The 25,985-nt window shown below is 36.9% G+C and overlaps 1 protein-coding gene across 34 annotated transcripts in view; it reads left to right on the top strand.

The window, feature by feature from the left end:
* The window catches only part of SGIP1 (SH3GL interacting endocytic adaptor 1), a 197,469-nt gene extending 178,355 nt beyond the window's left edge, over nt 1-19,114 (top strand). For all 34 annotated transcript variants that reach the window (XM_072730650.1, XM_072730633.1, XM_072730647.1 and 31 more), the window contains 6 exons: nt 5,402-5,557; nt 10,822-10,954; nt 13,701-13,903; nt 15,073-15,137; nt 15,719-15,883; nt 17,087-19,114. In XM_072730650.1, coding sequence (XP_072586751.1) covers nt 5,402-5,557; nt 10,822-10,954; nt 13,701-13,903; nt 15,073-15,137; nt 15,719-15,883; nt 17,087-17,109 — 745 coding nt within the window. In that variant the 3' untranslated portion in view covers nt 17,110-19,114. The remainder of the gene's footprint in view (nt 1-5,401; nt 5,558-10,821; nt 10,955-13,700; nt 13,904-15,072; nt 15,138-15,718; nt 15,884-17,086) is intronic.
* Nucleotides 19,115-25,985: the final 6,871 nt, after the last annotated feature.

Genomic DNA, 25,985 nt, shown 5'->3' with positions numbered 1-25,985 from the left:
GGCACCTGGGTGGTTGAGTTGGCTAAGCATCTGACTCTTGATTTTGGCTCAGGTCATGATCTCATGGTCTTGAGATTGAACCCTCTGTTGGGTTCTGTGCTGAGCATGGAGCCTGCTTAAGATTCTCTCTCCCTAAAAAAAAAAAAAAAAAAAGATTCTCTTTCCCTCTTCCTCTGCCCCTCCCCACAAACTCTCTCTCTCTCTCTCTCTCTCTCAGTCTCAGTCTCTCTCTCTCAAAAAAAGAAAATAAGAATAAGAGTGGTCAGGAGTGTGGAAAGATGTCTATACCAGCTTGAAAAGCACTGGGAATCACACAAGAATTAGTCCTTTTCATGTCTGCTTATTAATTGGTTGTCATTCATTCATTTATTCAGAGAGACATAATAGGTAGTAGGAGTGCTTCCACTTCTGCCCCTAAAATCTATTTTCAATATATCACTCTTCTCAGTATCCTCCTTTCTTGTTCAAAGTAAAATCCAATGCTTTGCAATAGTCCATGAGGCTCTAGAGACTGTTGAGACTTTTCTCCCATTTCAGCTCCCACCTCTCTGATCTTGTCTCCATCACTGGTGGTGTCCTTGTTTGTTCCACCCTGGTCACACTGGCTTCATGGCTATTCCTCTGTCATTAGGCTGTTCCTCTGCTATGTAGACCCTATCTGCATCTCAGGGCCTTAGAATTTGTTGCTCTTTCAGCCTGGGTGAAATCTTCTCCAGCTATCTGAGTGACTTGCCCCCTTACCTCTTTCAGGATTCTTCAGCAGATGTATCAGAGACCTTCTCTGTCCATCCCATGCAAATAGCAACACTCCTCCCCACCCTCTGTCATCACTTTCTCCCTCCCCATTGCCCTTCTCTCTAATTAGCATGTTGCATGTTTTCAGTGTCCACTGTCTGTCTCTTCCCCAACTAGAAGAACCCTGATCTTGGCATTCCAGCCATGTGGCATTTGAGCCAAATTAATATTAGTGTTTTCTTATGCCCTTCTAAATGAACTGAGTCTTTGACTTGAGATGACTGCATATACTGAGTTTGTTTTCAAATATATTGCCATAAGTAGTTGCAGTACATATTGCATACTGGTAGATGGGAGATTCAGTAAATTTCATTGGAATTATGGGATCTGAAATTTATGAACAGATCATGAGGTGACAGTCTTCTAAATTTAATTTCAGCTCCAGGCAGTGAATCATTTTAATTGCTGTTCCTTTGTTATTCACTTTTAAGGAAACATCTCAAGTTCAAAAATTCTATCATAGGGTGAGCAGAGGAGGAGGATAAAGTCAAACACAGTGCCACATAGAGAAATGATATAGAAAAGCCATGTTGACTTGCTTTTGCCTGTGGTTTCTTCTCATCCTGCACCCAAAGCCTTCCACATTTGCTTTCAGACCATACATTGGAAACAATCTACTACTTTAATTATTATATACTGTGATATACAATCCATTCGAGTATAGTTATACCCTTTCTTTGTTTTCTTTTTGTTTTTTTTTTTAATATTTTATTTATTTATTCATGAGAGACACAGAGGCAGAGACACAGGCAGAGGGAGAAGCAGACTCCATGCAGGGAGCCTGACGTGGGACTCGATCCTGGGTCTCCAGGATCAGGCCCCAGGCTGAAGGCAGACGCTAAACCGCTGAGCCACCCAGGGATACCTGTTTTTGTTTTTTTATTTGTTTTTTTTTTAATAATAGATTCTTTGAGTATTGAGAACACCTGTAGTAGGCATTTTGACACGTGAGTCTTTCTGGATTGCGCATTGGCAGAGAACTACTTAACTTTTGAAGCTGGCTGGAGAAACATATCTACCATTATTCACTCCTATTTGAACAACCCTGGTGCTAGGGATTAATTCTTTACTTCTCTGGAAAAATTATGTTTCTCACCTATATTCTATCCTTCTCTTCTCATCATTTCTCAAATTTTTTATTCAAGTGTCTGTCTCCCCAATTAAATCAGAAGTTTGGGCAAAGACCACATTTGTCCTGTTTGTCACTGTCCTTTCTAGGGCATCACATAATACCTGGTACGTTGTATAGTCACTCTACATATAATTATTAAATGTATGAATTTATTTTAACACTTTATCGAGTTCCTAGTCTGCACTAGGTTCTGTGTAATGCATGTTTGCCTTTCTAGAACCCAAGACACAGCACTTGTCTTCAGAAGAATGGGTAAGATACGTGCAAGAAGCTATGAAATAGTTTTTTTTTTTAATCTGTACATCTGTCCAAGGAACCTGGAGAGAGGAAAAAGTAAGGAGGGCTGAATAAAGAGAATAGTAAGGAAGGTTTCGGAAAGGCCTGCCTTTGAACTAAGCCTTGAAACCTAAAAAGGAGTTTGCCTAGTACCTAAGCCAATGAAAGGGAATTATAAGTATATGCACAGCAGTATGTATACTTGAAAAGAAGACCGTGGGCTTAGTTATCAAACAGTATACAGAAGTCACATTTATGTCAGACATGTATTTCTGATGACCTCACATATATCAAATTCACACGTTTCCGACCAAAATTGGCCAGCATTTCTGTTGATTGGCTAATGTGGTGCTGCCTGTGGCAATGGGGAGAGCCCAGTTTATAGCCAGATGACTTTGAAATTCTGCCATTCTTGATAAGTGTTTCATTTGTTGGGATTCACATGATTTCAAATTTTATTCATAACTTGAGTTTGTTAATATTTCCATATCTCTGTAATTCAGATTTCTGTAATTCAAACTCACATGAAATGTAGCCACATTGTGTACTGTTAGGAACAATCATGAGAGTTAAATATTTTCCTTTAGTGAGTGTGGATTGAAAATACTTTTGTATAGGAAATTTCAGATCTATAAATAGATACTGGATGAATTAATAAATCAGCAAAGTTCCACCTGTGACAGTGGAGACACAATCCCAAAAAGTAATAAAAATGAAGAAACTCAGTGCTTCTTATATTAGTTTATATTGACTACTTCTTTTATCAGCCACCCAGCACCATAAGCCCTTTGAAGATGGGAGCTGTTTTGCTCATTTTTAAATGACCTCCCCATTCAAAATAAATAACAAAAATTACAGAATTAAGAGTCAATAAATTTTTATTGACTTAAAAAATGCTACTCCCTGCCTTCACTGACTAGTTTTCAAAAGAGAAACTTTATCCCCCACCAAGAGACCATTTAGATCTCATTTTGAGCAACCTAGTAAAGCAACTAAGCTGATTCCCTACCCATTAAAAACATTTGAGTCATGCTGCTGACAACAACATACTGAGTGAGGGTAGATGCCGAAGTCTATTTTAACAAATGCTCTAATTGTTGTCTTCTAGAGTTGTGAAATCATATTCTGCATGCCCATGTATTGAAAAACATCAAGAGTAGACTCAGCTGCAGGGGAATTCTGAGCTCAGCACCAGTAAATAAAGTGAGGTTTATGTATCTAAAAGAGAAGGAAGACAGCAGAGTTGGCAGGCAAACTGGGAGAAGAGTAGTATTCTCCACAAGAGATGGAAGTGCAAACTTCCAGAAGCCAGAATTTTCATCCAGATTAGTGCAGAGTTATGGATGATAACATCTGAATGAGGGCTCAGAAGGGGACATGGCAACTTTAGAAAGTTCCCCTGCCCTCCACCTCTACCTCAAAGGCAGCCTTACACATACAAGGCTGTAGCACTTCTTCACATAAGCTATTTTAAATGTACCAAGGGCCATTTCCCCTGAGCCCCATGTGTCCCGTTAATCACAGGCACACAGCCATACAAGGTGACTATGGGGCAAATGGAGTTCCTTATACTCAAATGGGAGCAAAGTTTCCATCTTGTAGCCCCAATTCCCCTAGAACGTACACTCCTGAACTTAAAGTCGTAGAATTGGTATGAGAGTAAATTATCCAAATGTAGAAGGAAGTCATAAAGAAGTTCACTCATTTGAAATATTTACTGTTTCCCAAAGAAGAATAATCCTTTGAGATTTCTGCTTCTGACCAAGGTGTAGAGATCAATTTATCTTTCTACCTGAAAACACCCCAAAAATGGACAAAACATATGAAACAATGATTTACAAGACACTGGACCTGAGGCGAAAAGACAGTGATCCCTGAGAGGTGAGGTGTGCATTGTGATGGCCCCAGCTTACTTCCTTAAGAGTTTTTGGCATGACATAGGGGAAGCCTGGAGGACTCCCAGCTGTTCACAAAGAGGTGTCTCCCTGAGGCACACTCCACTACAAAACCAGCTGAGGGGGTTGACAGAGAAAGCTAATGGCCACACGGTGGGTACTTCAGGCCACCATGCACCACAGAAGCTGGTTGTGGAGAAGGTGTCCACATGCCAGGAGCCTGGGGCTGGAGAATCCACTTGCATTGCAGGATCTGGGCCTTGGGACAGCCCAGACACATGCCCTACAAGAATCAGATGCTAGGGAAGCTGCCTCTGCCACTGGGCACCAACAAAGCCACATAGGCTGCAATACCCACACCCTGGGGATGCTACCTGCACTGCGGAGGTCACACAGAGGCCTCCTGCACTACAAAAGCCTGGCACTAGATGCCCTAAGAACCACCGGAGCCTGCCTAGCAAGCACTCTGGAATGAGGAAGGAAAAATCGCCTCTTCCTGCGATGTCTTTTCAGCGCCCTCTATTGAAAATTTAACATAGTGCCTGTTGGCGAAGAAAAAGTATATATAAAGGGCCCAATAATAATTTGCTATGTGCAGGCAATAAAGGGTGAATTGGAACTACATTGATTTTATGTAGAAACTGATGCAGTGATTATTTGATATGGAAGTGCAAAGGACTTACAATAGCCAAAACAATTTTGAAAAAGAACAAAGTTTGTGGATTATCACTACTTGATTTCAGTGTGATTCAGTGATTCCACTCCTATTTAATTTACCAAGAAAAATGAGAGCATATGTCCATACAAAGACTTGTAGAAACATATTCATCACAGCTTTATTTGAATACTCAAAAACTTGAAAAATCCAAATGTTCTTCAACAAATGAATGGATTAAAAAGAAAAATGACTGTGGTATAACCATATGCTACACAGCAATAAAGTCATGAACTATAGATACACGTGCTACATGGATGAATCTCAAAATAATTACAGAGTGGAAGAGGCCAAACAAAAAAAATTAGCAATTGCTAATATGCTTTCTGACACTACATGTTAATTTGCACATTCATGTAAACAGAATCATAAAGTATGTGAATCTTTTTTTTTTTTTTTTTTTTGTCTGGTCTCTTCCACTCTAAGGAAATGATTTAGTTGTTGATAGTGGAATTATAAGAGCTTACCTTTTGTCTCTTCTGCTTTGTAATATTGTTGCATAAGTCATTTCTTTTTCACAACTCTTTTGATTCACAGCATATTGACCTGGGTTTCCTCTCTTTCCTCTCTTGTGTTTTGATATGCCAGATGTATCGTGAAGATTACTGGAGAAATGGTGCTGTCCTTCCCTGCCGGCATCACCAGACATTTTGCCAACAACCCGTCACCTGCTGCTCTGACTTTTCGGGTGATAAATTTCAGCAGGTTAGAACATGTCCTGCCAAATCCCCAACTTCTCTGCTGGTAAATATATTTTGCACAAATTTTTAGACGTGTGTAGCTTAGCAGTGAATACTTACATGAACGATATACCTTAGCAAGAATATAGCATGGTAGAGCAATAACTGTTATTCAGATATGTTTGTAGATTCAACACAGAACTTTTGCCATCTGTCAGAGTGTTTAGTGGATGCTCCTGTGTGCAAGCTTATATGAATTCTAATGGCCAACTGTCTCAAGTGGCTAAAGAGATATTTAGAGCAATAAAATCTGTATTAGTGACAGTTTATCCAGTGCCTATTTTACTTACCATTGGTGACAATGGATGAGGATGGTGGGAAATCAGCCTAATAAAAGCAAGAAAATCCACTTGTTGTATTAGCATCTTTTAAGGTCAAATGATATTTGAACTGTGAGCTATTATTCTTCGCATGAGCTTGAAAGACTTTTTTGTGAAATATATAATTTCACAGTAATGGTGATTGTTTTGATGGAACTTTACTATCAAAACAATATTTACTATATTTACTATATTCAAAGAAGCTTGTGTAAATTTCTTTGTATAAATGCACTTTTTCACATTTTTTAGCTATTAAATCTGAACACGATGTCTTTATCACACCCACAGATTCACACAAACATACACATGTATAAGGCTATTAAAATTGATCAGCGTATAATACAGGTTAGTTATTGGCAATGAAAGAGACCAAAGATGTCATTCTTGACAGCTGCCTCTCCATCAAGTCCTGATATTTTACTTAAAGATCTCTCTCTAAAGTGGCCATTTTTTCTCTTTCCTAGGATCTTCCTGTCCAAGTGACCACTGTCATTTTCTCAGACCACTGAAATTGCTTTTCTCTTTCCCTTCCTGCTCTCAATCTTGCCCCATTCCTACATTTTTTACATAACAGTTGAATGACTTTTCCTGAGGTAAATCAGGTCATCACCATGCTTAATTCTCAGGTGGCTTCACATTGCGTCTGTACGGAATGTGAATTTGTTCCCATTGCCTTTGAAGCCCTGACTCATCTACCCTCACCTGCTTCTCTGTTATCAGCTCCCGTCATCTGCCTCAGAATCCTTGGAGCTCCAGCGAGACCTACTGGTCTTAAAAACAGGCGGAGCCCTTTCCCACATCAGGGATTTGTGTGCTTGCTTCGTCTGCCTCCACTACCATTCCTGCCCCTCTGCACCTGACCCTGACTCACCCTTCAGATTTCAGCCCTGCTTGGCCTTCCCTGACCACTCCACTCCCCTCTCTACCCCAACCCCCATCCTCAAACTAAATATGTCCGCTTGTTTGTTGTTCTTTCTCAAGGTACTCTATTCTTGCGCTTTGTTGCACTTACTAGAATTATTAATTGTATATCTATTTCTGTTTCTTCATACATCCATCTCCCCCACTAGACTGGAAAATCCATGAGGGAATGGAACACATGTCCTAGTTCACCATCACACCTTCAGTATCTTCCACTGTCCCTGTGTCCAGTAAAAACTAAACTAACATTTGTTGAATGAATGAACTCAACTATAATTTAAAGAATTTAGTCAAGCTGGATATTTATGTAGGAAAAACTAAAGGTTGGGGGACCTGGGTGGCTCAGATGGTTAAGACACTGACTCTTGGTTTCGAGTCAGGTCATGATACCAGGGTTGTGAAATGGAGCCCTGTGGTAGAGGGCTCTGCACTGGGCGTGGAGCCTGCTTAAGATTCTCTCTCTCCCTCTGCCTCTCCTCCCCCTGAATGCCTCCCCCAAGCTCACAAGTGCCGCTCCCCCTGCAAAGGAAAAAAAAAAAAAGGAAAAGAAAAAAAAATGACTAAAGGTTGTTGGCATTTAGAATTTAAGGAACAATGTAGTCACTTACTTCACTTACCTCACTGAGTGAGACATTTTCATTCCAGTGGTGGCAAAACAGTCACAGGTCTTTCAAGTGATTACCAAGATCATCTCCCCCTCTTTGGCCCTTGCCATGGTTTAACTAGCAAACATGACTCAAGGTTTAAAAGTATGGAAAGAAATGGTCACCCATTAAATGAAAGATAAATGTAAAACAATCAAAATTAGAAATCAACAACTTCTAGGATGCCTGGGTGGCTCAGCTGTTGAGTATCTGCCTTCGGTGAGTCCTGCATCGGCCTCCTTGCAGGGAGCCTCCTCCCTCTGCCTCTCTCTCTCTCTCTCTCTGTCTCTCATGAATAAATAAATAAAATCTTAAAAAAAAAGAAATCAACAACTTCTTATTCAGTTTCTCTCCCTGCTTTTGATGTGCACATAGAGCCCGTTAATTTTTTTCAAGTTTTTATTTAAATTCCAGTTAGTTAACATATAGTGTAATATTAACTTCAGGTGTAGAATTTAGTAATTCATCACTTACATACAGTTGAGCCAGTTGAATTTATTTTTTAAAGTTACTCCACCTGAAATTAGGGAATATGTGCCACTATCTCACTGGTTTATTAACAAACAAACCAGTGGTTTGTTTGTTAATAAACCTAATGTTATGGGTTTTGTTGCATTTTTAGGTAGTTATGTGGCCAAGATTTTAGGCATCTTTGGAAGAGTTTTATACTTATATTAATAAATCAGTCTTATGAATTGAATTAAATAACACTCTGAATATGTTTTTGTCTGACAAAACCTTATATAGACATTACATTATTATTTGCTAAAACAAAAAAATCGTCACTAATTTGGACCTTATAAACTTATTTGATTAATGTCAGGGCTGTGACTGGTAACTCACAGTCATGTAGCCTATGTGGGTTTGTCATGAAGGATTGTTTCACCATCACTGCTCCCGTCACCAGTTTTTAAAAGGCAACATAATCAACTATTATTCTCAATTGTAGTACAAACCTTTTACATTTATCACCTTAGACCCAGCCAATTATCTCGGTCATGTGTTCTGAAAGGCTTCATTTGGGTCAAGAGCTTGGCACCTGAGAAGACATTTGCCTTTACAATCCCTCAAAAGAAGCCAAATTGAAGTTTACTTCTACTTCTTCCAAACAAAAGGAGTTTGCTTGTAAAGAATTCAGGAACAATTGTTAAACCAATCATAAGACTCAAGAATTTTCCAGACTTCCTGAGCATTCAAGAATTGCATCTCTATCTTATTGGCAACTCTGACTGGTGAAGCTTTCTTGAATATTTATTAAAGCAAGTTCTCTGAGGAATTATTGTATAGATATATGATTTAGCTTAATTTGTTATTAAATTTAGAAAATACATTTCCTTAAAAAGTAGTGTCGTTGAAATTTTCCCAGCTATTCAGATCTACTTAGTACAAATTAATGATGCATTGCTGGATATTAATTCTGCACCTCTTTTTGGTACAGTGGGGAAGTATGACCTGTGGTATACTGACCTGGGCTGAAATCCTGACTGTTACTTATTTGCTGTTACCTCTAAGCAAATTACTTAATATCACTGACTTTCTATCACTCTTAACTCCTGCCTCTGGGTAACTTGGATGCTTTTAGGTAATAAAAGTTTAAATAGTCCTCATCAGCATCCTTAACTTAGCTTGACCAGGAACAAGATCTCAGGGGCCAGTAGTCTTTTCCATCCACTTCCTATATTCTGGGAGTTATAGATCTTTGCTTTGTTCTCAACAACCTATATACCAGGGCACAGCAGAAACATGGTCATGCTGAGACTTGGGCCACAAACCTAGCCCCTCCCAACAGATCAATAGAGTTTTAAAGAAAGCCCTGATGTTTTTGGACTCACTCTCTTAATTTGTTTGACCTTTGGAGACTGAATTATGGCAACTTACCTTTGACCTATCCTCATCAATTTATGGGAGGGAGGCCAGAAAGAGAGGGAGAGAGAGAATCTTTTTTTCTTTTTTCTTTTTTTTTTTTAAGATTTCATTTATTTATTCATGAGACACACACAGAGAGAGAGAGAGAGAGAGAGAGAGGCAGAGACACAGGCAGAAGGAGAAGCAGGCTCCATGCAGGGAGCCCGATGTGGGACTCCAGGATCAGGCCCTGGGCTGAAGGCAGGCGCTAAACTGCTGAGCTACCCAGGCTGCCCAGAATCTTTTTTTAAAAAAATGGATTTTTTTTTGTATTAAAGAAAGCAAGCGTAAGTGGGGGAGGGTCAGAGGAAGATGGAGAAAATCTCAAGCAGACTCCCCACTGAGCACAGAGCAGACACAGGGCTCGATTCCACAACCCTGGGATAGTATGACTTGAGCCAAAATGAAAATTTGGAGGCTTAACCAACTGAGCCACCCAGGCGCCCCAAGAGAGAACCTTAAGCAGGCTCCACATTCAGCACACAGCCCAGTGTGGGTCTCAATCTTACAACCCTGAGATTATGACCTGAGCCAAAATCAAGAGTCGGTAGATTACCGAACTGAGCTACTCAGGCACCCCTGCCATCATCATTATTATTATCATCCTTCAGTCTTCTTGACCTCTATCTTTCATTCAGTTAGTAATTTGTATGTCAGATTACTGAATTACTTGGGCCCTCAATTTCTTCATTATGTGGGAAGTGAACAGAGGCTTTTCACACTATTGCCTGATTCCTTTTGTCACCGAGACAAGCATTGTCAAGATACATCGGGTGAATGATGTGTGGACAGACATCTGAGCAAAACTAACAAATCCCTAAGAATACTAACTCCTGAATTCATTAAAACTTCACTTCTCTATTGTAACCACCATGATTATTATTCAAATTCCAGGATCATCTTGTAAGCCCAGTCACTGTTTTATGATTTAGACGCTCTTTAATGAAGGTGGTTTTAGTATTGCACTGTTCCCCTCAGTTGGAAATAAAGACTGTGTTTACATTTGGCCAAATATTTAACTCCGTAATTTCTGAGAAAACTGTTCAAGTCAATTAAAACAAACAAAATCAATGTACTCAGCTCTTTGATTACATTAGCTGACTAATTCAGAAGAAACTGGTGATGTAGAAAGAAGGCTATTAAGTTTGGGTTTAAAAGTTAATTCACTCTTTAAAGCAACCAATCATCATCAGGATTGGTTAATATTACTGGGTACTCACTGAGATTCATCGTGACACAATCATGGCTCTATGGGCATTAATCTATTAACATAATAATGCCATTCAGAACTGTAACTACTAAAATATGCTACTGCTAAAAAAATTAAGTAAAATAAAATATACTACTGCTAATAACATGATCTCTACAAATTGTCAAAGATGGATATAAAAATCAGATGACAAGTGGCTAAGATGCTTTTTTGTGTGGATATTTGTCACAAGATATTACTCAATAATTTTTTCTTCCCAACTGAATAGTGATAATACTCAAAATGATGCCAATACCAAGGAATTCTGGGTAAATATGCCAAATTTGATGATGCACCTAAAGAAAGTGTCAGAACAAAAACCCCAGGCTACATATTATAATGTGGACATGCTCAAATATCAGGTAAGCCTATTCATTTGATCAAGGTGTCCCTTTCACATTATAAATGTATATTCTAACATGTCTAACATTAAGTAAAAGTAAACAAAATAGCATTTCTTTTAATATAACTTAAAACCTATCATTTTTAAGAAAATAAAAGGCTTCTTGAAGACTACAAAAATGAAGTTGCAGAAACTTTCAATAATTGAGATTATAAATATTGGTAAACTAGTTATTGTGGTGGTAATATACCCTACAGTTTGGAAAACACTTATTTACATTGTTGTAAGGAAACCACTAAAAGTAAAGTATCTATATGATGGTACATTTTACAAAAATGCAAATGATTGTATTGTTTGTCCTGTAAAAATAATACCACCTAAGCTTTGGATGTTATCAATAATACTGAACAAACATGATGCCACAGAAATTCATCACTTGTATAATTAAGATATGATTTAAAATACATTTTTATTTAACTTTCTTCCCCCCAAACGTTTAAAACACATTTAGTGACTGCTTTAAGCTTCTGAGAGAAAGGAAAAGGAGCAAGAAAAGCAAACTCCAATGAAATATTTCCCTGAATGAGAAGTTAAATTTAGAAGCACATGCATGGTTCTTATGCCCAAAGGGGGAAATATAAAACTTCACTTGTTTTCTTTCACAACCATTCATTACAAACACCACCTCTACATTGTCACTTCAGATTAAAAACATTTTTCTAAATTCTTAAATGCTGTCAGATTTTTTTTTTTTAAGTCTCCACAGTGTCATTCAGGGAATCTAGGAAGAAGAGAGAATTCACCTATTGCAACATGAGGCTATTGTAAAGTATTACATTGGAGGCAAGAAACTTATTCTGGAATTAAATCAGCTTCCTACTGGCCTCTGACTTTAGGCACTGAATCTTCCTGAAGCTCTGTTTCCTCATCTGCAAATAAGGATCATTGTGATTCCTACCTAGATATGTTACAGGCTGTTGTAAGGAGCTAATGACCTAATATATTTCAAAGTATTTGTTAAATATAAGTAGCCTTAGGGCTGCTGGTTTGTTTTAAAGTGAGCTCTGAGGAATCCCTTCTGCTGTTGTTTAGTTGCAGTGGTGGTGTTTTCCAACATGCAAGGAATTGGGTGGGAGGCACAATAAGCATTCTTTGGGATTGCCCTCAAATCTCAGCATGTTTAGTTTTTGGCCGCTATGAGCATAGCATCCTCCAGTAACTGGGTCGATCAAAAACACACCCGCACAAATCCAAAACGCACTGTCCCTAGGTAGAGGAGCCACTGGGGAGTCAAGAACCACCACTGAGACAAAGCACAGAATCCAGCCCGGAGGGGTCAGTCTGCTCTTCTTTTGATTTACCTTAAATAACACATTTCCAAAGCAAAGTTCATTTGCAGAGAACTGTGCTGCTAAAAATATTTAAATTTTTAAAAACCTGTAATTGTTATCTAACAAAAATTGCCATCAAAAGCTATGGCATTTTATAAAAGAATTCATATCTGGGCTTGTTTCTATAGCAACTCCTGCTGCCTTAGGAGCTCAACTTGCCCTCAGGCCCCTTCCCCATGGTATCTGTCTGTGGAGGCATTGCTAGGCCAATAGAGCTACTTATAGTCTTTAAAATCAGCAAAACTCATACTCCATGAATAAAACCAAAAGGGTGTAGACATCACCCACATGGCCCCTGTAGTGTATGTGTGCTGGTAAAAGAAGAATCTCTTAGAGCTCTTCATCATCACAGTGAACAATCAAGAAATAATAACGTTAAAATTTTTTCGTTGTAGATCCAGAAATCAAGTTGGTATTATTGTCTTTAGATTAAGATAATATCGTTAATTCTGCAAACATGGCTTTTCCTTGGTCAAACTCACAGTTGATTCTAACTAGAATTGACGGGAGACAGTAGAATGTACCCCTTCCAGTTAGAGGACTTGGGTTCAAGTACTCACTTTGGCAAATTCAAAGGAGTAATGATAACCTGTTTCATTTAACTCACTGGTGTGTTGTGAAGAGAAAGTATGATAAGAGTATTAATGTATGGGGACGCCTGGGTGGCTCAGTGGTTGAGTGTCTGCCTTTGGCTCAGGACGTGATCCTGGAGTCCCAGGATCAAGTCCCACATCAGGCTCCCCACAGGGAGTCTGCTTCTCCCTCTGCTTCTCCCTCTGCCTATGTCTCTGCCTCTCTCTGTGTGTCTCTCATGAATAAATTTAAAAAAATTTTTTAAGAGTATTAATGTATGAAAACATTAATGCTTTACTAAGTGCTAGGCACTATGCTGACTATTTCACATAAACTATCTTCCATCTCCCCGACAGCTCTAAGGGTAGATATTATTGTTATAATTCTCATTTGGCAGATGAAGAAATAACTGAGACTCAGAGAGGACTAGTGACTGACTCAAGATTACTCAGCTTGTGACAGTCAGAACTCACATCCAAGACTAACTCCTTGTCCTCAGCTCCTAAGCAGCGTGCTACTACCTCCCTAAGTGACACAAGTGCGTTATAAACTCTAAAGTGTTGTAGAGATTTTAGTAGCTGATTTTACTTTTCATCTGTAACAGTTTACCTGTAGCACGCAGCTCCCTTTCACAGGGCACTGTTCCCAATGATATTTACTGCAAGCTCATTTGTAAGCAGCACCAACAACATGATGACATTTTATATCTAAGAATATTCCATGGGAGATAACCATAGCTTCTGGCTTTGTTTCAGACTAACAGTTGAGCCTTAAACATTCTCTTTTCTGTCATTTGGCAAGGTGTCTGCCCAGGGCCTTCAATCCACACCTCTGAACCTGGCAGTGAACTGGCGGTGTGAGCCAGCAAGCACTGACCTGCGCATCGATTACAAATACAACACCGATGCAATGACAACTGCTGTGGCCCTCAACAATGTGCAGTTCCTGGTCCCCATAGATGGAGGAGTAACCAAGCTCCAGGCTGTGCTCCCACCAGCAGTCTGGTAAGGAGCCACTAGTTCCCTTCCTCTTTACCAAACGGCTGTTTCTGGGCAAAGGGATCATAAACTTCTTAGCATTTGCATTTCCTACAGGAGGCCATACAGCAGGCCTGTATGTCAGGGTGCAGGGCAGGAAACACTGTCCTATTATTCTAAGAAGAAAAGATTTAGCAGAGGGATTTAGATGCTCACACAATAGTAGAAGTGCTAGAGGACTAAGCTTTAGACTGGATCTCCAAGAATGTTTCCCCAGGACACTGCAGAACTGGCTTACCAGGGAAGCTGCTAGCTCTACTACAACCAAGAAGCAGAAAAATGAGAAAGCTGCCCGTGGAGCCACTAATTTCAAGAACTCACCAGAGCCATGTTGATCCAAGGATAAGAAAGTTCCTACCGACACTGCCTTAACTGCTTCTCACCACTCCTGGAACTGGGAGACTGGACTGTATACAGCACTTTGTGGGAAGACCCCCACATCTCAGTTAGACTGCTGGCCAACAGAAAAGAGCTACGAACACAGCAGGAAAATGGCCTCTGCTCCCTTCTGTCCTCCAAATCTCAAGCAGTGCACGTCATGTGGACCCTAAGCCGTATCTAAGACCCTAACTGCAGGGGCATCTAAGAAATGTAGGGTTTTGTTCTATAGCCTCTGGACCATAAAAAATCACCACTGGAGAAGGTACAGGAACAGACGCTGAAGAGAAACCAAGTTAAAAAGGACTTGTTCTCTTAGAGAAAATATTCTAGTTTTTCCATGTGATTGTCAGAAGCAAAAAATAGAACATTAAAAAAAAAGTCAGCCATATGACAGCTCCAACTTAAGTTACCTGAATTCATTATTCATTAGAGGTGTCAGAAAAAATTAACTGCATTGTCCTCTATATGTTTTCCTATCTGACAGAGTTGTAGCTGGTTATAATAAGGAACAGAAAAAAGAACATTTATGTGTAGACGGATGTATGGATGGTTGGATAGATGATAGATAGATAGATAGATAGATAGATAGATAGATAGATAGATAGATAGATAGATAGGTAGATAATGGGTAAATCATAATTGACATTGTCGAGATTCATTTTTTAAAATGAACACTATCTAGAAAAAATATGGCATCCATTAAACAAAAACCTTTACATACACAAAAGCCTTTTACCTATTTTATTTATTTTTAGGAATGCTGAACAACAAAGAATATTGTGGAAGATTCCTGATATTTCTCAGAAGTCAGAAAATGGAGGTACTGTAATTATAGGCTTATTTAATACATAAAGCCGAAATAACTTTCAGGTATTAGAAAACTATCAATCAAAATACACTTAGCATTAGAAGCAAGCAGAATATTTCACTTTACTTTGGTGTATACTTATCTCAACCAATAAAAGCAAATAATTTCTCAGTGGATCCTCTACTTCCCCTTTTCTGCCCAACCCCACATCAGACAGACCATACTTCAACCAGAGAAGAGTTTTAATGAGACATGTTTTCATTTTATGTCAAATCTCCACTTCCTGATAGTTTACATATTTTTCACTTTCCTCTGACTGGGAAAATACATTGCCTTCCAAGTAACATGCTCCCAAATTTTGAAATATCATGTGGTTGAATTACACTTTCATTAGTGTACAAGAAAAGTTCCTCATAATATTTCATGAAAAAATTTATTCATCACCATTTTGTCACTGAAACATACATTATTTTGTATGTTTTATTTTGTATATTTATATTAAGTTAGATTTTGTGTGTTAACTTTTGAATATAATTTGCAAAACTATATCCAGTGTGTTGTGCAATGATACTCTTTTTTAAATTTTTTTATAGGGGTGGGTTCTTTATTGGCGAGATTTCAGCTATCCGAAGGCCCAAGCAAACCTTCCCCATTGGTTGTGCAGTTCACAAGTGAAGGAAGCACCCTTTCTGGTTGTGATATTGAACTTGTTGGAGCAGGGTATCGGTTTTCACTCATTAAGAAAAGGTTTGCTGCAGGTAAGTGGGCATCCTGTGAGCTCCCTTTGCAAAAATAGTGTTGCCTTGGCTACTCTCTTGAGAAGGAAAAGTGTCTGATTTGCTCATCTTCTTTCTTTTCCTCTTCCCCATTCCCAATCCCCATTTCTCATCCCAGTTAGAAAGCAAACAGATTGTAGAATGAAAAATTGGATAATAAACTAGAAATCAGAATCAGGAAGGCCTTGCCTACCGATCATGGCTCTGGCTCTGTTTCTTATGTGGGGATCACCAGTCATTCCTATTATATACATTATATACACAGGTATACACTAAGGCCAGTGGAATAAATCCTACTGTTTTTTTTAAGATTTTATTTATTTATTCATGAGAGACATGGAGAGAGGGAGAGAGAGAAAGAGAGAGAGAGAGAGAGGCAGAGACACAGGCAGAGGGAGAAGCAGGCTCCATGCAGGGAGCCCGACATGGGACTGGATCCCAGGACTCCAGGATCACGCCCCAGGCCGAAGGCGGCGCTAAACCGCCAGGCCACCTGGGCTGCCCAATCCTACTGTTTTTATATTGATAAACAAAGTAAATGCTATTTGCCTCTGAATTTACCTCTTACCTAAAGACATTTTTTCTCCAACAAGACTTCATAGATTTTAGACTTGTCAGGCATAGCTGAAATCTGAGAGGATCCATCTTTCACTTCAGTATAAGCAACCTTCAAGAATCTAAGCCAGGTATCAGAAACGGTTGCCCATGAGCTGAATATGGCCATAAGACATGTTTTTGGCACACATGATAGTTTTTTGGTGAAGAAGTCCCCAATACTAGGGTGATTATACTTATCAATGACTTGTCAGGATAACTCCTGGTTTTTATGCCTGCTGGTCTCATGTAATTACTAGTTTTAACCCTTCCACTCTCAAAAATGACCCAGGTTACATGATTACTCTTCCCAAAACAAGTTGGATTCCCACATACAGAAACAAATCTCCCAGCCCATCCTAAAACCTAAACCTCTGCAAAGTGTTCATACACGGACATGTGAAAAGGCAACTACCTGGTCTGGGAAATTGAAAACTTAAAAAATTGTATGTATTTTATACTAATACCACACCTCTCAAAATGCAGTATTAGGCTCCTCGGGGTAGGCAGGAAGGATAAAAATGTTGCCCGTATCATAATCACATTATGGAACTAGCAGATAACCTGTTGATATGTTGTTTTGTTTTGCAGGAAAATATTTGGCAGATAACTAATAAAATCTTATGCAAGGATTTGGATGATTCATATAATGGAGAACTGTTGTATGAGAAACAGGTTTTAATTTTGGTTTGATGGAAACAAACCAAAATCTGCACTTGGGATATATCTGCTGGAAATGTCTGTGACTTTCAGCAATGATTTCCCTCACACAATACCATGATGACCAGTCTCGCAGTATTTACTTCTAGGTGTAATATTGTTAATGGTTTTAAAATGTAATTATTGTATTTGTAAATTGTACTCATTCCAGTAAGGCGATTAGACACCTGAGTTTTAGCATTTTACCATTCCTGAAATGGATGTAATTTAAACTGTGGTATGTAAATTTAATAGTAGTACTGTTGAATGGCACAATGCTTACAGAGGTAGATTGCATTTTGTCAATATATAAAATTTAAATATAATATTGATAGCTGTCATAAAGGGGGTGCCACATACAAAGAAAATTAAGTGGAACCAGAGGAAAAAAAAAACCTTCATTTTCTTCAATCCTTAGTATGTTTTACTCTAGTGCTAAATAAAAATTCTATCTTCAAATATTTAGTGGGTTAAATTCAGAAACTATTTCAGAAAAAAAATTCTAAAGTTACAGCATATTCAAGAAGAGCATTAATTACCACTTTTTAAAAAGCTTTTTTTTCAAACTGCAAATTTCATAAAAATGCAAACTGTGTAAACAGGGCCTCTTATTTTTATAACTTGTGTAAAAAGGGAAAGCAATTCATATTTAAAGTTTAAGTAGATGAAGTTATAATCAAGAGTAAAGAAGATGTTGAAGTCTTAACTATTTCCCCCTCACTCTACAGTTTAGCAAATGTGGAGATTGCTGAATAATATCAGACTAAAGCCAAAATTGTGACTTTAAAATTTCAAGACTTTCCATAGTTGGACTGGTTAACAACTTTTGCTTAATTAGTCTGAACAGAGTCTCTCCCGTATAGCATTGAGAATGGTACCATGTATCTTTCTCTTTACCTGCAGGAATCAGACCATTAAGGCTAAAACTCGAAAAAAAAAAAAAAATCAGTCCCTCCCACCCCTTTTAAGTCCAGAAGGCAAATTTTAATCATTATCATTTATATCATTGGGGAAGGAGAAAAAAAAAAAGCTTTATAAATGAAATTCAATCCACATTATTGTGCAATAAATTTCATTTTGGATAAGATTCATCATATGTGACTATAAATCTTTGCCATTCTCGGGGAATCAGAAAGAGAGTTATCAAAAATTAATGTCATGATTTCATCATTGCAAGGTACGATTAAAACTGTAATTACTCAGTCTGGCCTCACAATGTGAGGAGGATTCAGAATGGAGAAGCACTTCTTCAGGGTTAGTCCCAGTTGTCAAATCTTCCTCCTCCACTATCTGCAAACATGAAATTTCCTTTAAGTCATAGAACTTATTTTAAACATGAACCAATTCTTATCCTAAGTTATACTATTACATACCTGGAATTAGTAAGCCGTTGTATTTATCATTAGTTGCTAAATTTTTTTACGTTCACTGATACTTGACAAAGAATCATTAGTCTCTTTAGATTTTAGAATCAAATTAAATTTTGTAAGTCTTACTTTTAAAATGAGATTGTGATTGGCAATTGTTTATAGTGGAACTTTTTAAATTACCATTTGTACTGCTGCGTCAGTGCTTACTACAAAGAAAATGTTCAAAATGATCTGTTTTACCTCAGAAGAATTTCTATTATTCAAATACTCTCAGTTGGCTCCCCAGACAGTCTGGAGTTGAAGTTTTTTTGGACAAATTATTAATGTACTCATTTTAAGTAAAGATATTCAATTTGATTTTGAAACCAAAATAGAAAATGCAAACTTTTAATCCTGCAAAACATCAAACACTGAAACCAATGGAGAGTAAGGAGCAGAAAATTGAGAATTATACAGCATATGAATTTAAAGATGCATTTTTAAGTAATCAATTCATAAGGAAAACGTATTGAATATTAACACAAAGCATATTAAAAATGTGTAAATATTACTGGTTCTTATGTCTTGCTCTTTATATTTTATTTTATTTTATATAGTTCTAGAGTGACTTAGTAATTAAACACAAGGGTTTTTTTCAAGGAATAATTTTGTTGATATTGTAAAAATATAATTTAAAACATAGATTACAAAAATCTTTAATGTTATTCAAACGTTTCCAGGAACTAAATTTGAAACTATAAAGATCTCTTGTGATCCCTTAATTGGTCTTTGTGAAACAGAATGGAGGTTATTGGCTTGATAATTATTAAACTTTCAATAACCAGAATCTCGATAGAGAAGATATCCCTTCTCCTTTCAGAAAAATAGGTCAAATAATAACACAATAAACTCATATCAGGGCTTTAGATTTTGGTAGTGGGTTTTTTTTTCTAATTTTATAGTTTACAATCTCCTGTTAAACCTGTATCCACTGTACTGTACAATAAGAATTCATATTAGGAAAAAAGATCCTAGACAATGCAAGAGTCTCTGCTATAAAAACTAACAAACAAACATTAAGTCAGGTCCATTATCAATTCCTAAAACAGAAGAAAACAGGCAAGTACATATTAATATTTTCAATACTAGGGGTTAAAATAAAAAGAAAGAGTTCTCATTAACCAGAACACTATTTCTTGAGATTTATGATTTTAAAAGTTTCTGTTTTAACAAGATAGAAAGTATAAATGATATTGCTTTATTTTGACAACATGGAAAGTATGTTTTTTTCTAAATAAATTTCATATTTTCTTGATATTTTTAAAAATAAATTCTTGTTAAGAATTAGTCTGAATTTTACCATAGTTGGAATTTATAATTCCTAAGAGTTAAATTTTTAATTATTTTTAAAGCTCTCTTCTCTACATCTACAGACAAAATGAAAATTCATTGTATGGTATTTGGGAATATATTTCACCTATAAAGAAAGAAGGTCCACATTTCAAATGGTTTTGAGTGAATAGAGATGTTTTTTATTTTTGTTTTTATGTATTTTTATCCATTTCCATCTGCAAAGTGTTTGATGCAATAATGACACATATTTTCATTTCAAAATCTTCTTTTCAGAGGTAACTACACTAACTCTACCACTAACTACTGCTGTGTGACATTGGACAATCACTGCCTTTCTCGGTTTGTTCTCTTTAGTATGAGGGATTAGGATTGGGATTGGGATTGCCAGTGGTTTTCAAGTTTTTCTTAACAGCAGCATTTTCTGCTACCAAAATTGCATATGAAATCCTGTTATGCAAAACAGCTCAAAGCAATGACGAAGTTCCTTCAAGCAGTTTAGATTTGGGCGCCCCTACCCCCACTCCCACCCTGACCCCAGCACTATTTAAACACTATCATAACATGTCAATGATCTATAAAATTTCTCCCACCTCTGAAGTTCCATGGTTCTACTAGATCAGATAGATTTCCTGTGGGGGCTTCATAAGAAAACTTGGACAATCACAGTAATTGACTGACGTGTAATAAAAAATTATATTTACTTGAGTGCTTACCATATACCAGTCACGATAGATACTAGCTTGTTTAATACTTGTAGCAATCCAGAAGTTGTAAGTACTCTTCTTAATTCCTATTTTACAAATGATGACATCCAGGCTTAGATTAATTAATTTGCCCGAAGTGACACAGCAGCTGGAAGTAACCCAGTTATCTTGACTGCAGAGGGAGCCTCTCTGACCAGTTTTGCTTACTCATTCTGGGAAATAAACTCTTGTTTTATTTTCCTATATACATATCATTTGAATCCCAAGGTTAAAGGTGCCGTGAAAAATTAGTATCAAAATAAGGATAATTCCAATAGCAAAATTGTTGGAAGAGTATGTTTCTCAAAGAATGACTGTGGACCACTTGTATTAACATTCATTTAAAAGGGTGATGATTTTGGCTCAGTCCCAGAGCCTAGCAGATAGCATCAACAAGTTTAAATTAAAAGAATAAATATCTAGGGATGCAGTTTAGGAATATGTATTTTGACAAGCACCCAAAACCTGAGAATCACTGCCCTAATACATCTCTGAGGTCCTTCTTAGTTATGACATTCTATCAAATTTTAAACATTAAATTGTAAGTTGAATGAATATCATTTTTCTGGTGAGTTTATTTTTTCACTCAGTCCATTTAACTTTCTCCAGTTAAAGAAAAATGGAAAAAAAAAAAAAAAGACTCAAGGCTTTTCTGGGAAAATCCTTATCTTTTCCTTAGAGTTCTCGCTATATAGTCTCAAAGTGGCCTGAAATGTATTTTCTCGTTTTCATATTTCTCCTTTTCCATCAATGGCTCAAAAGACTAAGAGAAGCTGTAGGCAGATTGCAAGCTATCACTCACTGCACAAAAAAAGTCCTGATAAATGTCTCCCTCCTTGCAAGAGACACTCAGATGGATGTGTAACTTTTGAGCTGACCCTATTTATTTTGTAGGCCTTTGAATTGGATGATTTATAACCATGGACCAGTGTCATTCTAAAGGAGTTAACTCAATAATTTTATTTTTCCTTTTTTTTTTCAGAATAATCACAGTTGTCAATTAAATTTGAATGGCATAGTAAAATATTTAGATATCTACTAAGAAGATGAGTTTGTTGAGTTTTGCCTTTTTTTTTAAGCTTTCTTTTTCCTTACAGATTATTCATTTCAGCAAGATCCCATTCAGGCTAAACGTACTTTCTGCTGCATGGTTTTCTGACCAGCAATTTATTTAATGGAAGGAAATTTTTTTATGATATTAAAAGAAGGATGATCTCTAAATATCATTTTAAAAATTAGTTAATATAAGTAAAAATGATGTTTCCTTTAAATAAATCAAATTAAGTTGCTGATATGAATGAACAAATCAATCTACGTTAACTGATTAAAGAAGGTGTTCTGATGACCTGCCACACCATCTTTTACTGTGTGCACTTCTGTCATGAAACTTTATTGGATTTTCCTGCTTCTTTTGTGTTTGTTTGTTTGTTTGTTTGTTTCATTTGGCAAATAGCATCTAAATGCCATTCCCTCACTTGTGAATTAAACACGTCTACCATTACATTATTTTTTGTACATGGAATGTATGGAGGAAAAGGAGATAGAAGTCAAATATTTAAATTTCCAAATATTAAAAAAAAGAAAACCCACTAGCATTTCTGTGTCATTGCTTTGACGTTCTATCATCTTCTGTAGGCTAGAGTTGTAATTTTAATATCTAATTCAAATTGAAATATTCTTCTTGGAGGAAAGTCAAATTTTAGAGTCTATTGAGTTGACTATCAGATCTCTTGATTCTCCCTCATGTTTAACACTTGATTTCTATCCTAAATGAGTATTCTTGTGAGAGAAAAGCACCTCCTTATTGACATCCACTATAAGTATAATTATTTTCTAGGTATAACTTCTCAAGTTATTTTTCCTTTGACTTATAGTATTTTTGATTGTCTTCTTCTATCCCTAAGGTAGTACGTTGCTTATTCTAAATACACCTTTAACCTTATAAGAAAAGATGTTTCAATGAGAAGCAAATATATATTTTTATGTGTCTCTTAATGCCTAAAAGAAAATAAGTAAAGGATACTTCAGCATTCACCTATATTCCAGTATTTTCCAAATTGTGTCCAGGCCGACTGGTTCTGGGAAATATTCATTGTGGCCTGAGAATATATGATCCTATACCATATTCCCCACTCCTTGGACACTGATAATAAAGGTTAGTGTTTTAATGAAGCTTAAGAAAGTTATTAAATCACAAAACACTTTTTTTTCCCCTAAACACACCTTGAAGAAACATTAGAAAAGTTTTCCTTTAACACCAGCTTACATATCCTTCAAGAATCACAAATAATACAACCAGGAATGTTTTGAAAGAATGCTTCTGGGTTTTTGTTTAACTTGAAGAAAAATTCTTGCCACTTCAAATGAGCTAGTATCTATTTTAAATTTTCCTTAGTATATCTTAGTGAATTTAACTTTATCACCTAAAATATTCATGTAATACTTTAATTTTTTAAGTATTATTTTTCAGGTCTGCACCTATGACCAAGCACATCAGAGTACCAACTGTTGAAAACAAATTCTTTACAGAGTAGAATTAATGCTAGCGAACAATCTTTGGTAATATCGTATTGAGTGGCTTTAAGAAATTGGATCATGATAGATGAACGCTGAACACAGTTTTACATAGTCTCGTTAGAAACTATACAAAAAACACTTTAAAATTAGAGGGATACATTACTTAGCAAAGATTTTGCAGAACCCTACACTCTACTGATGAGCATTTCACAGTTCTTTTTTGCAATGCTTTATTTTTCAAATCAATCGTTCATACACAAAAGCAGCAAAATTCCTTTTTAAAAAATTCTTGGATGAACTGATTCAGAATAAAGCTGAATCACTTTACATTTCTCTAAATATAGCTCAATTTTTAATTCACTCAGAGTTTGTGAATCAGCTTGATAGACGATAAGCCATTTATCATTTTTAAATATACCATTGAATATGTCACGCAAATGTTAATTCCATCTCATTTGTTCAGCTGTATATTACTTCACTGAGATTTTCTCTCCCTCTTCTCTCTGGCCAAGCAGATGCCTAGTGTTATTCATACATGCATCATTACTTTAAACTATTTTAAATAATACACCAAATGTCTACCACTGGGATCACTATCCCAGGGTCCAAAGTCAGATAGTTTTCTTTTCCTTGTGAGATGATAGGATGAAAATTCTTACGAGCTGTGTTAATTTTGCAGGTCAGTATTGAATTCTTGTTTTTTAAATGGATGTGCATGAAAGAGACTGGCCCCTGTCTAATCTCTCTGTTTCTCTCTCAATCTAAGAGAATTGGAAAATTGCTCCTGAATATTTTTTCTTGAAAAAGCCAAGTGTTGGGATATGTATGATGATATGCTAATCTTATATATGAGCAGAGCTTCACTACAGGCCAAGCAGTCATTTACAGAGCTGGCTTTTTTAACTGTTTGAATATTACTGGGTTCAATATACAAATACTTTTAATTTTTCACTTCATGTAGGAAAAAAATCTATAAAGGATCAAATTTTAATTTTCACACCTACTAAGTGGCATTCTTTTTTTTTTCTTTGATAATAAGAGAAACTAGGAAAAGAATCTCAGAGAAATTTTGCTGTGTTTCCAAAGGTAATAAAATTCAGTCAATTGTCTTTCTTAAGAAAAATGCTGTTAGTGTGTACTTTGAGTTGGTGGTAGCCTTTCTTTGGAACTCCCCGTGATCTTTATAGCAACGGTAAACTGAATTTCTTTATGACCTAGTATGAAGTATTTAATTTCACAGAATTCCTTGAGCATAAAATATTTATAAAAGAAATTGTGGGTTAAAATACTCAAGTATATTTTTTAAATCCAATTAAAATATTAATGCCTGGCTCTTTTTCCTACATGTGTAATTCAACCGAGAGTACTTTTATTCTCATGGCCGTTACTGCTTTGTCTATGATGAAAGCTTTACTGCTTCTGTACTGTGCTCAAGAAAAAAACCAGCAAAAGAAGCAAGAGTTCACTGTAGCAAAGCTCGCTGGTGAGCAAAGGTGATATGAATGTGTAGTATTGATTTATTGAAGATAATCATGAGAACATTTTAACATTACTTGCCTTATAAGTTAGAAAAGGTGTGGACATCATTTTTTTTTTGTAAATAATGATTTTTACAAATGTTTTTTCCTTCATACCAATCACCCATTTCACAAAATCCTAAATATGCAATTATTTATCATGACACATCACTGCAACTAGGGTTCCCATTTCCGAACAAACTTTAATTATACATGAGATCAAGATGAAATATCTAAAGTAAATTGTTATTTAAATGTAATTTTTTTCTGGAAAATAAATGAAAAAATGTAAAACTAAATTCAGTTGTGAACCTCTTTTATCACCAGCCTCTTAAAATTTTACCCGCATTTCTGGAAAATTTCACTGCGTGTTTGGGGTGGCAAAGCGGACAAAACGTTTTGACACAGTGCAAGGGCTTTAGAGTAGGACACATCCCAGTCCCGTGATTTAATGATAGACTGGAGCACATTACTCGATTCTTCATCCCTATCTTTAAGAAAATGGAGCTACTCTCCCCTTATCATAGGGTCAATGAACAGATTAAAAGAGATAATCTTTACCAGTCCCCTAATAGTTCCTACCTACTACGTTGTGGATATTCAATAAACAACCCCTTCCCTCTTCTGTGAATAGCGATTGGGATGGGCCCAGAACACTCTAACGCTCTCCCCCCGCGCTGTCCTAACTCTTAGGGCTCTACTGTCATCCCGGTGCATTGCTTTTGTCAGCTTCTGCTAACTGCACTGACCACTCATAAGAGGACAGGTGCCAAAGCTTAGAGGTATTGTTTTATTTCTAACTCCAGTGATTGCCCACTACAGAAGGGTCCTTTCAAAGGTTTGGATTTGTTTGCTTTGGGTTGGGGGAGGGGTCTCTTGGTTAATTATTAAGGAGGGAAGGGCCTTTTAGAGAGGCCAGATAGGTCCTCAAGGCCAAACAGCCTCCATTTCAAAGCTTCTTAAACTTTAAGAGGCTGGGAAGAAACCTATTTAGGAAAAGTGAAGGAGCCTCCTTGGCAACTCAGGAGATAAGCCTGTACGCGGCTCAGTGCCCCTATCCTATTATTTAAGGATTCAGAATCTCAGTGTTCTGTGTCTGTAAAGGGAGAACCACCTTTCCTTAACAGTTGTTGGGACAACCTAATCTAAAGCCAACTGCCAGTAGCTGGCAGATGTGAGCTCTCAATAAAGGATCCCTGTGATCAAGCTTCTGGACCTTGAAACAGGGTGGTGGGAAGTGGTGTCCGAGGTCTGGGAAAGGGAAAGGGAGTTCTCCTTTCTCTTTGCGCCTCGGATTTCCTGTCCCAGGAGA

The sequence above is a fragment of the Vulpes vulpes genome, chromosome 12 (genome assembly GCF_048418805.1).
Source record: "Vulpes vulpes isolate BD-2025 chromosome 12, VulVul3, whole genome shotgun sequence".
In the NCBI taxonomy this organism is placed as follows: domain Eukaryota; kingdom Metazoa; phylum Chordata; class Mammalia; order Carnivora; family Canidae; genus Vulpes; species Vulpes vulpes.
The sequence above is the reverse complement of the archived record's forward strand: the minus strand, read 5'-3'. Positions and strand labels throughout refer to the sequence as shown.